The 17,926-nt window shown below is 42.9% G+C and overlaps 1 protein-coding gene across 1 annotated transcript in view; it reads left to right on the forward strand.

Moving 5' to 3' along the window:
• Positions 1-435: 435 nt before the first annotated feature.
• The window catches only part of LOC124777663 (transmembrane protein 164), a 165,670-nt gene continuing 148,179 nt past the window's right edge, over positions 436-17,926 (forward strand). The window contains exon 1 of the mRNA XM_047253145.1: positions 436-765. Within this exon, the coding sequence (XP_047109101.1) occupies positions 448-765 (318 nt within the window). The 5' untranslated portion in view covers positions 436-447. The remainder of the gene's footprint in view (positions 766-17,926) is intronic.

Here is a 17,926-nt window from a genome sequence, read left to right on the forward strand (position 1 = left end):
ACTGAAGACCACAACAACAACACTCAACCTTTTGTTTAATAGTTCAACACGTTTTTCCCATCTTAAATGATTATCTAACCAAATCCATTGCATGTCCTGTTCAATGGCATAGCTCCCTAATTGCAGGGTTATTGTTTCAGAACTTTAGTTTTATTGCAAGTAAACCATATTCTGCAGTCGGAGATGCAAATGCTAATACAGATATCGTCAGCTATAAAAGGGCTCCATGCTGCTTTTAATAAAAATGCTAACATCATTTGCGAACAATACTGACTCAGCTGCTGACAAATTGTATTATTTTGCTGAACATCACAAGATTCGAAGTCGATGGCGAGCAATTTTTGCTCCGGTTGTTCATATCTGTGGCTCAAAGACGTCACGGTATGTTGATAGTAGTAGGAGAAAGTTGTGTTGTCAGATAGCCGGTGTCTGTCGGCTGACGGAGAAATGTTTGAGTGGGTGGCAGACGGTGTTGACATTTCTGTGTTGAGCTACGGCGGGCCAGAATGCATCGCCTTCTTGTCACCGCAAATGAAATTATTGGATACATTGTTGGCTTTTGGAATAGCTTGTTTCCTGATTAATAAGGGTTACAGAAATATTAGTTTACCTGATAAATTAGTCTACGAAAGAAATGATCGTGGAGGGAAACGTCTATTGCTCATTATGGTTTGTCTTATATGGGGTATAGAAATAGGATTTAAATTTGCCACGCGCACGATGATCTACTTGCTGAATCCGTGCCACGTTACTACAGCCGCTCAGGTAATATACTAGTAGAGAGCTTAGACATATAGTGAGATAGAAATCGTTAACAATATCATTTTAATGTTGTTAATTACTCTATATGATTGAATATTAAAATCGTTGGAATAATTGGAAAAATAAACAACTGTCCTTCTGTTATGCAAGTCATCCCAATAGAACAAGTTACAGACCTGTTGTTTTTATACTTGAGAAAATGCATGCAGAAATAGCAGTTGACAGACCAAGGGAAATGTCGGCTAAAGTTCCCCACATGAGTGTAATAGGAAGGAAAGATTGTTGTTATGTAGTGAGTGTGGGTGCAAATTTTGAATCGTCACTTTTCTCATGATGTGCGTGGAATTGAAGGAAATCTGTGTGATCGAACTTGTTAACGGCGCCTCAGCTCATAGCGCCCATTTTCCATGTTCTTCGTCCTGTAACAGACAGATTGCAGAACTTTGTTGCGTTACTGTGTTGGCAAGAAAGTTGTGTTTTTATGATGACAGTGTGCACTACAACGCAGTGTTGCTGTATTTTTCTTCGTATCATTGTTTTGGCTGCTGATGTCTGCTTGCTGTAATTTCATTTTTCATTCTGGCTTGCTACTGACTAATCTTCTTGTCACTGAATTATGTATTCAGGAGATATGCTGTTGCTCTTCCACATCATCATGACCCTTTTTGATGAAGTATTTCTGGGATACCTGAGTATGATGACATCCTTTAACAGGCCTATACTGTTAACAAATATAGTCTTACTTCAGATATTCCACATATATTCTATTTAAAATATAGGTATCAACACATCTGGATTAATAACCACTCTTTCGTAAAAGGTTTGGCTTCTATACAGACAATCTTTGTGGAGACTACATTCCTCCCAGCAACATCTTTATTGAACTTTTTAATTTTATTGGCCGTTTTCTTCTGATATACTAATTTCTGACTGCTGTTGTTTAACAGTGGGTTTCAGTGTGAAGACTGTACCAATAAGTCACCGTGTGTGTGCATATTTTTTTTTTATATATGTATAAATATTATTCTTAAGTGAGCCAACAAAACATGTGGATGATTTTTTTCTGTTATTTGTTATTGGTTTACACTATTCCCACATGTCTAGTTTTTGTGGTTTTCCTTTTCAGAATTTGAGAAGAGCAGTTACTGAGCATATAAATCACAGTGAAAATTTGACCAGCCATGTCTTATACTCACTGACAGTTTTCAGGTAATTACATCCTAATTTTAATGTCAGTTTTTCTTCTATTTCTGTTGCTGATTGTCAGAAGTGTGGAAATATACCACATTCAAGCATAATATCCTTTGTTTCGACAATATAATTTCTGGTATGCAGAAGGAATGCGTAATTTGATGTGCCCATTGATGATACCCATCGTAACTTGTTACTTGTAGATGCTTTAAAGTGGGCCCGCTTTGATCTTGGGCTTTCTTCTACTGAATGAACAACCTCTTTGATAGTAATGGATTTACTTCCACTTTTAGTATACAAGGATTCATAGACTTTTGGCTGATGGCATTTATGAAGAGCACTCGCCCTAGAGATGTACAACTCATGCAAAGCAAAGAATGTTGTAAGACTTTGACTTATTAGGCCTACATGTAAAATACTCAAAAGAAATGCTCACGGGTGCCAGAAATTGTCAAAAAGAGCTCAGAGTACAGCAGCTTTGTATGGCATTGTGTTTTTGGAAGTCTCCCAAAAGGTATATACATCTTGCCAAAAATACCAGCCATGTAACTAGAAGCATTTTTGAGCCTTGTTTTGCTACTATTGTAGTATTTAATTATGAGAAAGGTATTCCATAAATTTCTCAACCTATAGGGTATATGGTTCCACTCTTCTATATCATGATGAATGGTTGTTGCCAAAATTTTGGGTAACTTTTTTGTGGAAAGCACGCAACACACTACTTTGGCCCAGATATGTTTGGTGGTATTTGTGCCATGGTATTCAATAGGCAAGACTAATAAATGCTCCTTATTTTCTTTGAATCACAGTGAAGTGTATGAGAGCATTATCATGGTTATACAGGAAATGTTTATTTCGAAACTGTTGCTACATTGGATGAAAGGGGGGGGGGGCTTTTTGTAAAATGTTTTCATAAACACCTGCGGGCCATCATACTGGCTGCACCAGATTTTCTGCTGCCACATTTCAGTAAATATTATTTGCTATCTATCCAGTATGTCCCGAGTCTTCCATCTGAATGCCAGATTGTGTGTAATACTCACTGTTTAGTTACATGCGACCATAGCTCAGCAGTGTGTTTGTCACACCTGAATATGCTAGTGAGTTGTGCCAATGAAATATTCACAGATTTTGCAATGGTATCAGATGTTTTTCTCAATAACTATTTTTACACTATTTGTATTAAAGTATCCGTTGCTGTTTCAACCCATTTGGCAGTGCATCAGGAAAACAGCATGAGATGTGCTGTCTTGCTTTGTTGTGTTGTATGTAATGTTCACAACAGGCAGTATTGCATCCCAGTATCCTTGTTCGACATTTGCGTACATCATGAGCCTATTGGCCAATGTACTAATGAAATGTTTCTTGAGGCTATTTTTCTGCAGATGGTAGCCATTTGCCATCCTGTGAACAATATTTCATTGTGAAATTGCTTCTGATGCTAGTTCTGACTGAAACAATTTTCCACAAGTGGAGATCATTATAAGTAGTGCTTCATACTACTTCAAAACTATGTCTTCTACAAGAAACCTTGTAATTTTGGGACCTTCAGCAGCCATTAAGACATTGATGACAGTGTACTGTGTGAGATAGTCATTGCTCATTACTATCCATTTATCCCCAGGAGGTTAATTCCAAAGCAATCACTACCAGGTGATTTGAGGGTAACTAAGGCATGTGCTTCCATTGTTAGCATTCACTGCAATGGGATATATAATGTCTGATAGATCGGTAGGGACTTGGAGAGTGATAGAGCTTTCTTATTTTATCAAGGATCTTCAGAAATACTAGATGGAATGATATCAGAGCATTGTGAAAATACCTCAGTGAGGCTGGTCATAAATGAGCTGGCATGATGAGCCACCATTTCAGTCCTGTTGTGTGTAATTCTTTCCAAATAATGTTGTGCCCATTAGTCTTACTTTGCCTTTGGCAGCTTCTTCCTTCTCTAAGGCCTCTGTGATGTTCAGTAATGCTGGATCTTCCCATCATTCATTTGTGGCAAGGGGTATACACCCTTTCTGCTGATTTTTGTTCAGCTACCAGTAGTTGGTGCAGAAACTCCATGTGCCACCTTTTGTCTTCATGAGGACCAGAGGAGAGCTCCAAGGACAGCCAAATAATGCTTTCTGCAGCATTTTCGCCACTCCATTCTGAATCATTTGTTGTTCTGCCAGAGACATAGTCTATGAACTCTTACTTATTGAGAGGACAGGGGTGACCCCTGTATTGAAATGGTATTTTATTTTGGGTTATTTGGTGTGCCTTGTCTGAACTTGAATGTGTCTGAAAATTGACGCAGGTGGGCCAGTATTCGTTGATGTTCCTAGGTCAAGCAGGTGTTTATTGATGTCTGGATACTAGAGTCCTCCAGAGTGTAGTTTGTAATTGTGCATCAGTGTCACTAAGCTGACCTTCCTTAACTGGTTGGGTTGTCCTTATTCAGGTACCCTTAGGAATGAGTTGTGAATGTTCATGGCAATTGGTGACCTAAAGCTGTTCTTGTGTACCTGTGTTGGTTATACTCAACACTAGCATATAAGTTTCCTTTGTGAAACAGAGTACATTTTTGTACTTCACTTTACCTTCACAGTTGCACTTAAAATAGGACCTGTTGATTAGAACTTGTCTTGTTGATGAAGGTTGAATAATTATGTTTTTGTTTGTAGACAGTCACTCAGAGCAGTCACTATTGTGTGAACTTGTTGCAGTAACCTTATCAATCTGGAGTGCCATCTTCTGTCCGCTAGGGAGCTTGCAACACTTTTGTGAATACTTGCATGGCAAGAATAGGGTCCCTAGCCATTGCAGTACTCTTACATTTCCTGTTCTGCAATTGTACTCTTAAGTTATTTCTTTTCCTGAGCTTGTCTGTAAGATGACATCTTTGTTGACAACATGACTTATCTAATAGACATTGCTAATAGTTGCTTACCTTTTTCTTAGATATTCTTTTCCTAATTCATTTTGACTAACTCGTATCTGGTTTCCACTTCTAGGTTTGACCTCCGTTCTTTCAAAATTTTTCAGTAGTATAGGCTTTGTGGGGTAGATAGTGCAAAGTGGCACATGTCTACCCACTGTGAAACGATATTGTAAGCACCTTTCGTGTGAGATGATCAAATTGGGCACCTGAAATCCAACTGTAGCCCATCAGTTGTAGAGGGGGGGGGGGGGGGTAGTACCTACACAGTTGTAGTCCCTCTCCCCTTACATTGCAGGGAGAGCACTGTTGTTGCCAGGGCTGAAAATTTCCTTTATATGCCCACAGAGTAGGTGCATGTCAAGTCTGGGGCTTAAAGACTCCAGGCACCAGTTACCATTTTAGGCAGCCCTTGCTATGACTTTGTAGTGCCCATTGGGAGAGCATCTGCTTGGAGTGGCCAGCAACATGCCAGATGACCTGCTGATGGATGCAAGAACACAGCAGGTCTCATTGAAGAAATTAAAAGAAAGATATGGCCCCAAGACTTTCTCTGACCATTCCATGGGAGGAAAGCAGATTCAAAAGAAATCAAAAGAAACACTGTCCATAGTACATAGTGTGAACCAAAAACCAAAATGAAGGTGCCCACTTTTGTGATTATAAACATGATGAGCATAGGGCCCCAAGCAATTGCAGTACTTCTCCCTTTCCTGTGCTGCAATCTTACTCTTTGACTGTATCTTTTCTTAGACATGGTCTCTAAGACAAGTTCCCTGCTGGGAACTTAGCTTGCTCATATGTCATAAATTTAGGCATATCCCCCTTCGTGTTTTTTTTTTTTTTTTACACCACATATTTTGGCTAACTTATATTTCGTCCCCTTTTTTTTTGAAAAAAAAAAAAAAAAATAACGTACAAGCTGTCTCGGGAAGGTTGCCCAAAGCCTAACCAATCCATGTGGGAGTTTTGTCAGGTCCCCTGACTACACTGGGTATGTGCTGTTGATACTAGAGTTGTTATTTAACTGTGGATGCTGAGGGATGGGTGTGTGTCTGTTAGGTGGTAGCTTCCGTTCCGACAGCAGAGCCCACCGTTTTGTTTGCGAGTTGACACGGATTCTAGCAAAAAGCAACTTATTTTGATCTTTTTTGTGTGCTTTTCAGTTTAAATTCATAAATTTTGTGTGAGTTGGTGTATTTATCAGGCACAGTTCCACATTTTAATAACTGTCTATTGTATTGTTACGACTTCTACACCACTTGTTAGCAACAGACACAGTGGCTGCGCCAAAGACTGTGACGGCGTGGAGTTTTACAATTATTTATTGAACTTTCCTTACAATTTCTCCCTCGTCGTTGCTGCCTAGCCCTGCGGATCCCTCTGCCTGCCTGCTGCTGTGTAGATTCTCTGACACTGCGCGCAACGCGTGCTGCTGATCTCACTCGGGAGCCTCAGGCCACCAGTGCTCCGCTGAAGCCAGGATGCCCTGTGGTTGAGATGAACTCGGTGTCCCAGTATGGCACGCCCACAGAGCCGCGTCGTCGTGAGGTCAGTTGCCGACGCCTGCTGCACCGGCGGCTGGGAAGCTGTCAGTCGCGATGTCCACAAGGTCCCGTCATGGACGGGCCATGCGCCGTGGGGCTGGGTTGCCGTGAAGTCTGGGCATCAGTCCCCGGCGGAACCTGTGATCAAGACTGCGCTGCGGCCAGTCCTGCTGGAAGTTCTTGCTGTAGTTAGTCAGCCGTGGTGCCGACCTCCAGAGCTGAAGCTGACATCTGGCGGCGAACGGATGACTCCTCCGAGCTGGAACAGACTCCCGGAATCATCACCTACAAAGATTGAACATTCGGACACGGACCATGTCTGTCCTGAGATCCGAACTGCTTCCTAATGGCTTCTGTCTGTTGCTGCCTGTGCTCCACTATTTATATCCAGCAGGAGGACGTTTTTTACCCTCGGTGGTAGCTTTTTATTACTCCCGTGGTATATTGCAGCATAACTTAGCGTGCTGGCCTCACTTCCCCTTACTCAGCACTCTCCAGGCTTCGCTCAGCACTCGGTCTGTGTGCGTCCTTGCATCGGCCTGCTGGTAGACTGCTGCTGTCAGCAAGGCTATCTGTGCCTGCCTACTTCGCAACACCTCGGTCGCCGGCATGTCTCTGTTTTTCCATTCTCCACTGCGTGAAGCAGTGCTTACTACATGTGGTCGCAACAGTATGTTTTCACTGGTTTAATATGGATAGTGACTGTGATTCCTGTGTTAGGGGGCATCACTGGGGGGGGGGGGGAGGCTGGACATAGGAATCCAAAGGATGTCCAGCATGTCCCCCATGCCACCCCAATCGATCTATTGCTGTGCCTGCTGTGGTTATTGCCCACACTAAGGCTGACCTCTCACTCTCGTTCGAGTGGGACATTGTTCCAAAGTGTGGCTGGCAACAAAAGATCCGGGGAACTGATCAAAGGGCCTCCCCCATTCATCTGATGAACAAGTTTCAGGCACTATCTGTATTTGATAAAGATCAGGAGCAAAATGCTCTGCAAGATCTGATCAGTCACAGAGGGTGGGATTATTGGTAGTGGAGAACTCCAATGTTAGGCATATATGGGAATAAGGCTGCCAAGCAGGGGAAGTAGTCTGATGTGCACTCTGTGTGCATTTGGGGAGGAGTCATCCCAGTTGTGGAACGGGTGCTGCCAGATTCCATGAAGAGCACAGGGTGCAGCTAATGGCAGGTGGTGCCTCATGTTGTTACTAATGATATGTGTCACTCTGGATTGGAAGAGATTTTCTCTTGTTTCAGGCAGCTGTCAGAAGTGGGAAAGATAGCCAGTCTAGCTTGTAAACTGAAGGCAGAGCTCTGGCTGTTGACCTTTGATGCAGGGTAGGGTAGAGGGTCTGAATCAGAGGCCAAGAGGGTTCTGCAACCATGTAGGTTGCGGATTCCTCGATTTGCGTCATTAGGGTAGTGGGTTTTTGGGTCCTGCTTAATAGGTCAGGAGACCGTTACACACAGGAAGTGACTACATGGGTAGTGGGGTCTGTGTAGAGTGAACTAGTTAGTTTTTCAGTTTAGACGTTCTTGAGAAATTACGGAAGTGCATCAATCTAAAAGTGTGCAGAGCATACACAAGATGAGGTTAGACTGAGCAACACTTGGTGCCATAATTGCCAATTGTCATAGCTGTGTTGGGAAAGTGCCAGATCTCCAAACGCTAATAGAAAGTACTGAAGCTCAAATCACTATAAGTAATGAAAGCTGGCTAAAGCTGGAGATAAGTTCAGCGGGAGTTTTTATTTAGAACGTAACGGTGTTTAGAAAGGGTAGATTAAATACATTTGGTGGTGAATTGTTTATTGCTATTAGTAGTAGTTCATTTTGTAGTGAAATGGAAATATGTAATTCCTGTAGGTTAGTGTAGCTAGGGGCTACACTTGACAACCAGAATAAATTAATAATTGGTTCCTTTTACTCCCTCCTCCCCCCTCCCCAGCAGCTCCCATGATACAGTTGTTGGGCAGTTCAAAGTAAACTTGAGTCTAACTTCAAATAGGTACTCCACGCATACAATAGTAGTTGGTGGTGACTTCAATCTGCCTTTGATACATTGGTGAAAATATGTGTTTAAAGTTGGTGGTAGGCATTAAACATCATCTGAAATCATACTAAATGATTTCTCTGAAAATTGTTTTGAACCGTTCTTTTAGGATCCCACAAAAAGTGTCAGTGAATGTGAAAACTTACTTGACTGCTTGGCAGCAAATAACATTGAGCAAATAGGGATCATCATGAGAGATACAAGGATTACTGACCACAATGCTGTTGTAGTAAGAGTGAACACTGTAGCATCCAAATCCACAAAAATAAATGCAAAATATGTAAATTAAAAAAAAATCAGATAAAAATTTGCTTGGTGCCTTCTAAAAAGACAGCCTTCGATCCTTCCAACTGACTTTGTAAGCATAGACCAGTTGTGGCTTACATTCAACAATAGTTTGGGCAGCAGTTGAGACAAATACATAAAATAAATTATTAAGAGATAGTACTGATCCCCCTGATACACAAAACAGGTCAGAACACTGTTGCAGAAGCAGCCAAAAAAGCATGTCAAATTTATAAGAATGTAATATATTTAAAAACAAAGATGATGTGACTTACCATACGAAAGCGCTGTCAGGTCGATAGATACACAAACAAACACATACATACACACAAAATTCAAGCTTTTGCAACCAATGGTTGCTTCGTCAGGAAAGAGGGAAGGAGAGGGAAAGATGAAAGGATGTGGGTTTTAAGGGAGAGGGTAAGGAGTCATTCCAATCCCGGGAGCGGAAAGACCTACCTTAGGGCTTTCACATTCCGTAACTACCCTCCCGACTTGGTGCAGAAGCAAATAACCAGAGCCACTTCCTCATCCCCTCAAACCCAGAACCTCCCACAGAAGAACCACAAAAGTGCCCCACTTGTGACAGGATACTTTCCGGGACTGGATCAGACTCTGAATGTGGCTCTCTAGCAGGGATACGACTTCCTCAAATCCTGCCCTGAAATGAGCTCCATCCTTCATGAAATCCTCCCCACTCCACCAAGAGTGTCTTTCCGCCGTCCACCTAACCTTCGTAACCTCTTAGTTCATCCCTATGAAATCGCCAAACCACCTTCCTTACCCTCTGGCTCCTACCCTTGTAACCGCCCCCGGTGTAAAACCTGTCCCATGCACCCTCCCACCACCACCTACTCCAGTCCTGTAACCCGGAAGGTGTACACTATCAAAGGCAGAGCCACGTGTGAAAGCACCCACGTGATTTACCAACTGACCTGCCCACACTGTGAAGCTTTCTATGTGGGAATGACCAGCAACAAACTGTCCATTCGCATGAATGGACACAGGCAGACAGTGTTTGTTGGTAATGAGGATCACCCTGTGGCTAAACATGCCTTGGTGCACAGGCAGCACATCTTGGCACAGTGTTACACTGTCCGGGTTATCTGGATACTTCCCACTAACACCAACCTGTCAGAACTCCGGAGAGGGGAACTTGCCCTTCAGTATATCCTCTCTTCTCGTTATCCACCAGGCCTCAACCTCCGCTAATTTCAAGTTGCTGCGGCTCATACCTCACCTGTCTTTCAACATCTTTGCCTCTGTACTTCCGCCTCGACTGACATCTCTGCCCAAACTCTTTGCCTTTACAAATGTCTGCTTGTGTCTATGTATGTGCGGATGGATATGTGTGTGTGCGCGAGTGTATACCTGTCCTTTTTTTTTCCCCTAAGGTAAGTCTTTCCGCTCCTGGGATTGGAATGACTCCTTACCCTCTCCCTTAAAACCCACATCCTTTCATCTTTCCCTCTCCTTCCCTCTTTCCTGACTAAGCAACCATTGGTTGCGGATGCTTGAATTTTGTGTGTATGTATGTGTTTGTTTGTGTATCTATCGACCTGCCAGCGCTTTCCTATGGTAAGTCACATCATCTTTGTTTTTAAATATATTTTTCCCGCATGGAATGTTTCCCTCTATTATATTCTTATAAGAATGTAAAATCTCCCAGGCTGGCGATGTTTTACTCAAGCTTGAAATTTAGCAGAGACTTAATGCAAGGTGCCTTTAGTAGTTTCTACAATGAAACTCTGTCTTAAAATCTGTCAGAAAATTGGATGATATTCTGGTTGTGATCACTGGCAAGACAAAATCAATATTTTCATTACTCAATAGCAAGTGTAATGCTACCGATTACAGTACAACTATAGTGGAGTTACTAAACATGGTTTCCCCCTGCAGGTCTGGGGGGTTAGAATAGGCTCAAGATATTCCCACCTGTCGTAAGAGGCAACTAAAAGGAGTCTCACATGTTTTGACCTTTAGGTGATGGTCCCCTGTAGGGTTTTACCTCCATTTTTCATAATTTTCCCGAAGAGTGAGCTGCATAGGGAAGGGTGCTTTACATGATGCATCATGTCCATCATGCATCAAGATCTTTAGGCCTACTTTTTCATCATTGCATTGCAGTCCTGCCCATTCTCCATCTCTTGGGCGAGGATACCTTCCTGGATGCATTTTCCACCATGTGCTATGCCGTGTCACTTTTTGTGCCGACAATGACCATGGACTTCTTTGCACCTCATATCCAACATTGTAGTCAGTCCATTGTGATGGGGCCGCCATGTACCCTGATGGTTGTAGCCTCCTGACAACACAGAGATTGCTCTGCTGATGCACGCGCCGTTAACTCCCCATGTATGCAAAGGAGTAGATGCCTGTCACCTTGGGGCATCGGAGCACCCGGCAATGACCATCCTGCCAGGTGGCCTTTACTGTGGCTGGGTGGCACCTGTGGGGAGGGCCCCTGGTCGAAGTGGGTGGTATCAGGGCGGATGACATGCCAAGAAGCGTAGTACATCATCTCTTGCTGGTGGTCTGCCGCCAGCAGTCATTAAGTGGCCAAAGTCTAACTTAAATGCTAAGAAATATGACCCCAAGTCATTCCCCTCCCTGGCCACACTGTGGGAGGAACGCCAGGCTAAGGATGGCAGTGAAGCTTATTCACCCCGGTATCTCATGTGTACGAGAGTTGATGGGGACTCTTTCATGTCCAAGAAGCCTCAGTGTTTTGTGGAGCATTTGGATGACAAGTTTGGGGAGGTGGAGGGCAGGGTGCAATTTGTGCTTTTACCAGTGGGGGGGGATGTCTTAGGGGGTTATTAGAATTATATATGTTACTAGCTTGGACCGTGGCGTTACAAATGGTTTAACAGCTATTTATAAATAGATGTTAATGCCAAAATTCACTATTCACGCGTATGCACTATCAGAAAAGCCATCCCTTGTTATATCTTTAAAAGTACATTATAGGTAAAGCTTATTTACAGAATCATCTACATACAGGTACACCAGGGGAATACAAAAAGTAGAGGCACATTTGTGAAAATCTGTACTTATTCTGTTGATAGAAAACTGAAACATATTAATAGTATTAATAGTAAGTGTTCGGCTCCACAAATTTAAATTATATGTAAAGTTTTACTCCAGTGCGTGGGAAATAAACATCCTAGGTTGGGACGGATAAACTAAAACCAGAGGAGGGGATGGTCTGATGCAGAGGGGGGGAAATCCCCCCATCCCACACTGCAAATCGCACACTGGTGGAGGGCTAGAACAAAATGTGCTCTGGGTCAGTTTTGATAAAAACTGTATCCTCTGCCCAGTCATGGGCATTACTCACTTGTGGCAAGTTGGGGTATGTTCCTATTACCATCACGACTCATAAAAGAGCTTAAATATGGTCCAGGGTATTATATTCCACTGGGACCTTCTTAACATTTCGCATGACCCTAAGGACTCAGTTGCACCTGCCGCTCTCTGCTGTCACTTCCTCTCGATTCTTGACGTGTTCCAGGCTATGAAGTGGTTTACACCAATGGCTCAATGGCTGATAGTCATGTTGGCTTTGCCTACGTCCACAGAGGCCATTTTGAACAGCATTCCTTGCCCGACGGCGGCCGTGTATCCACTGCAAGCTGTGGCCATCTCTCATGCACTTCAGTATATCCGTTCATGCTCTGGGGAATCGTTTCTTCTGTGTACTGACTCCTTGAGCAGCCTACAAGCTATCGACCAGTGCTACCCTCGCCATTGACCAGTGCTACCCTCGCCATCCTTTGGTAGCATCCGTCCAGGAGTCCATCTATGCCCTGGACCAGTCCCGTCATTAAGTGGTGTTTGTGTGGACTCCAGGACACGTCAGCATCCCAGGCAATGAACTTACTGACAGGTTGGCCAAACAGGCTACACGGGAACCACTTCTGGAGATGGACATTTCTGAACCTGATCTGCATTCTGACTTACACCGTAGGGTTTTTGGGCTTTGCCAGACAGAATGTCATAACAGTACACACAACAAACTGCGTGTCATTAAGGAGACTATGAAAATGTGGAAGTCTTCTGTGCGGGCCTCTTGCAAGGAATCAGTTGTCCTCTGTTGGCTCTGCATTGTCCACGCTTGGGTGACCCACGGTTACCTCCTGCACCATGAAGACCCTGGTTGACAGTGGCCCATATTCTGGTGCACTGTCCCACTTTGACTGCCCAGTGAAGAAATCTTAGGTTACCGGACTTGTTGCCACTAATTTTATCTGATAACGCCTCATTGGCTGATTTAGTTTAAAGTTTTATTTGTGAGGGTAGGTTTTATCATTTGATCTAAGTTTTAGTGCATGTCCTTTGTCTCTCTGTGTCCTCCACCCTAGAAGCTCTAGGGTGGAGGTTTTAATGTGTTGCAGAGTAGCTGGCTTCTCCTTTTTTATTCTCTAGCCAGACATGGTGATCTGCTTTGTTGTTTTAATCTCTTCATCCCATTTCTTGTGGTTCTGTGGTCTTCTTGTCCCCTTTTGTCCATTTACATGTTTGTTGCCCTTCATAGTTCTTGTGTTTTTTCCTTTCATTCTGTTTTGAGTTGTCGGTCTTATTCATTTTATTCCCACATTTGCGGCTTGTTTTAATCAGAATAAGGGACTGATGACCTCGTAGTTTTGTCCCTCTCCCCCTCTTCTAATCCAACCAACCAACCAACTAAACATGGTTTTCCAATATTCTTTCTCCAAAGAAGACAAAGTAAATGCTTAGGAATTCGGATCGATAACAACTGCCAACACGAATAACTTAGAAGCAGATATCCTCAGTGTAAAGAAGCAGTTTAATCAGTTAATAAAGGTAAGTTATCTGGTCCAGATTCTATAGCAGTTAAGTTCCTTTCCGAGTATGCTGATACAATAGCTCCTTACTTAGCAATCTTATACAACTGCTCACTCGCCAAACATCTGTACGTAAAGACTGGGAAGTTACGCAGCTTACACCAGTACATAAGAAAGGAACTAGAGTAATCCACAGAATTACAGAGCCATATCACAAATTTCGTTTTGCACTAGAATTTTAGGACAAATACTGTGTTCGAATGTTATCAATTACCTTGAACAAAACAATTTATTGACAAGTAATCAGCAAAGATTCAAAAAAATGTTCCTGTGAAACACAACTAACTCTTTAAACAGAGGAAATACAGAATGGAATAACACGTATAATGTGGAACAGATCTACTAGAGGCTACCTACATGACGCTTGTCTGCTCTCTTCCGGAATATTGCTGCAATGCTTGGGATCTGCGCCAGATAGAATTGACAGAGAACATTGAAAAAGTTCAGAAATGTGCAGCTTGTTTTGTGTTACCGTGAAATAGGCAAGAGAGTTTCATGGATGATATGCAATTTGGGGTGGCAATCCTTAAAGCAAAGGGTTTTTCATTATGGCAGGATTTTTTCATGGTCTTTCAATCACCAACTTTATTCTCCAAATGTGAAAATATTTTGTTGGCGCCCTTGTGTATAGGGAGAGATGATCATTATAATAAATTGAAGCAGAGCACAAATGGAAAGATTAAGCTTTTGTTTTTCCCACATGCTGTTCACGAGTGGGAATGGTGAGGAATAAGCTTGAAGGTGGTCTGATGAACCCTCTGCCAGGCACTTGTGAATTGGAGAGTAGTCATGTAGGTGTAGATGTTTGGAAGCACTAGGACTCTGGGCAATGGCCATAAGCCATGTGGCCATTGCTCTGGTTGGTTGGCACCTGTTGCGAAACTCCTTACTGTGAGTAGGCAGCATAATGGATGATACTTGGCACAGCTGATGGCTGCTAGGCTCCAGCAGTGTCTTTGGACAGACTTCTGCAGTACAGATTGTTTTGACCCTAAGAACTTTCACACCGTGGCCACTCCTTGTGAGGGAAGCGAAACCAAACGGCTTGCAGAAATTTTCTCCCCTCAGTTCATGGTTTCCACTCAGGTAGATGGAGGGTACTTACTAGAGAGCCAATGTTCTTTGTGGAGAATTTTGAAAATGTGTTTGGAACTGGTTCCATCTTAGTTAAAATGGTGACTCCTTCCAGTCTCAGGCATTACCGTTTTGTAAAAAATGGTTATGTACCTGCTACTGAAGCACTCCATAAAAATCTAAAACCTAATAAAGGATATAATTTTTTGCTGTGGCTTAACACAGTAGGTAGATGACTAACACAATCACTTGAAGTGTGGGATCCATTTCGTATGTTGCATATACTGGGGTCTGCCAGTCAACAGAGTGGACACCTGAGCGTTCATCTTCACTTTTTGGATGGATTAGCTTCTAGAGAAGGTCAAAATTGTAGTTCGCCATTGTGATATGAAGCTGTATTTCCCACTATTGTTGTGGTGCTTTAGAAGCCAATGCTTCTGGAATATCCCCAAAGTGTACTATCCTAATTAAGGAATGCAAAATCAAGGAACTGATGATCCAAGTTGCGTCATATTTTGAAGCTCGGAAAAAATACAATCATTTATATTCTATCTCAGGGACAGATTGTCAGCAGTATCGCATATTTATTCTCTCACTGCTGACGTCCAGTAGTCATGAAAATAAATTAGACCATGGAGGTGACGGGCCCTCTTCTCTCATGATTCCTGCATCATAATCTTCGGGAACCTCGGCTGTCCATGGCCAGCAAGAGAAGCAGAGCCCTATTCAGTATCTACTGATGATGGGACACACTTTTGAAAACCCTCTCCTCAGAAAGCCACAGACCAGTGATCCATTAGCCAGTGGCTGCACGAGCCACTGACTGTGGGTTCCAACGTTGCCCGCACTAGAGTTCCTATGCTCACAGTGGATAATCCCCCACAAGATATGCAACCACAAAAAGTAGTAAAAGAGAAAAGGAAGAAATCATGTGACCCCAGTGGCACCAGATGCCTCCAGTCTTGGTGTCGGAACCTATGTTTGGTGATGTTCCACCCTCACTAGCAACATGCAGTGGTCCAGGACAGCCTTAAAGTCATACTTAATTAACATATGATCAGGGACCATGCAAATCCTGCTACCTTCAGCATCTACTGTCTTGTGCAGCTTCCATCCAGTTTTCAGTGGATCCTAATTATTGCAGGTGTTTTCATAGTCCATCTTCCCGTCTTGTTTGTGGTCTTCCCACAGGGGTGCCTTCCCTCTGGCCTTCCTAGCATCACTACTTTTTGGCTGTTGTATACCTCTGCTCTTCCCCCATGAACCATGGACCTTGCCGTTGGTGGGGAGGCTTGCGTGCCTCAGCGATACAGATGGCCGTACCGTAGGTGCAACCACAACGGAGGGGTATCTGTTGAGAGGCCAGACAAACATGTGGTTCCTGAAGAGGGGCAGCAGCCTTTTCAGTAGTTGCAGGGGCAACAGTCTGGATGATTGACTGATCTGGCCTTGTAACATTAACCAAAACGGCCTTGCTGTGCTGGTACTGCGAACGGCTGAAAGCAAGGGGAAACTACAGCCGTAATTTTTCCCGAGGACATGCAGCTTTACTGTATGATTAAATGATGATGGCGTCCTCTTGGGTAAAATATTCCGGAGGTAAAATAGTCCCCCATTTGGATCTCCGGGCGGGGACTACTCAAGAGGACGTCGTTATCAGGAGAAAGAAAACTGGCATTCTACAGATCGGAGCGTGGAATGTCAGATCCCTTAATCGGACAGGTCGGTTAGAAAATTTAAAAAGGGAAATGGATAGGTTAAAGTTAGATATAGTGGGAATTAGTGAAGTTCGGTGGCAGGAGGAACAAGACTTTTGGTCAGGTGATTACAGGGTTATAAATACAAAATCAAATAGGGGTAATGCAGGAGTAGGTTTAATAATGAATAAAAAAATAGGAGTGCGGGTTAGCTACTACAAACAGCATAGTGAACGCATTATTGTGGCCAAGATAGACACAAAGCCCATGCCTACTACAGTAGTACAAGTTTATATGCCAACTAGCTCTGCAGATGATGAAGAAATTGATGAAATGTATGACGAGATAAAAGAAATTATTCAGGTAGTGAAGGGAGACTAAAATTTAATAGTCATGGGTGACTGGAATTCGTCAGTAGGAAAAGGGAGAGAAGGAAACATAGTAGGTGAATATGGATTGGGGGGAAGAAATGAAAGAGGAAGCCGCCTTGTAGAATTTTGCACAGAGCATAACTTAATCATAGCTAACACTTGGTTCAAGAATCATAAAAGAAGGTTGTATACCTGGAAGAATCCTGGAGATACTAATAGGTATCAGATAGATTATATAATGGTAAGACAGAGATTTAGGAACCAGGTTTTAAATTGTAAGACATTTCCAGGGCAGATGTGGATTCTGACCACAATCTATTGGTTATGAACTGCAGATTGAAACTGAAGAAACTGCAAAAAGGTGGGAATTTAAGGAGATGGGACCTGGAAAAACTGAAAGAACCAGAGGTTGTAGAGAGTTTCAGGGAGAGCATAAGGGAACAATTGACAGGAATGGGGGAAAGAAATACATTAGAAGAAGAATGGGTAGCTCTGAGGGATGAAGTAGTGAAGGCAGCAGAGGATCAAGTAGGTAAAAAGACGAGGGCTAATAGAAATCCTTGGGTAACAGAAGAAATATTGAATTTAATTGATGAAAGGAGAAAATATAAAAATGCAGTAAATGAAGCAGGCAAAAGGGAATACAAACGTCTCAAAAATGAGATCGACAGAAAGTGCAAAATGGCTAAGCAGGGATGGCTAGAGGACAAATGTAAGGATGTAGAGGCTTGTCTCACTAGGGGTAAGATAGATACTGCCTACAGGAAAATTAAAGAGACCTTTGGAGAGAAGAGAACCACTTGTATGAATATCAAGAGCTCAGATGGCAACCCAGTTCTAAGCAAAGAAGGGAAAGCAGAAAGGTGGAAGGAGTATATAGAGGGTTTATACAAGGGCGATGCACTTGAGGACAATATTATGGAAATGGAAGAGGATGTAGATGAAGATGAAATGGGAGATACGATACTGCGTGAAGAGTTTGACAGAGCACTGAAAGACCTGAGTCGAAACAAGGCCCCGGGAGTAGACAACATTCCATTAGAACTACTGATGGCCTTGGGAGAGCCAGTCATGACAAAACTCTACCATCTGGTGAGCAAGATGTATGAGACAGGCGAAATACCCACAGACTTCAAGAAGAATATAATAATT

Source organism: Schistocerca piceifrons, chromosome 2, assembly GCF_021461385.2.
Source record: "Schistocerca piceifrons isolate TAMUIC-IGC-003096 chromosome 2, iqSchPice1.1, whole genome shotgun sequence".
NCBI classification, from domain to species: Eukaryota; Metazoa; Arthropoda; class Insecta; order Orthoptera; family Acrididae; genus Schistocerca; species Schistocerca piceifrons.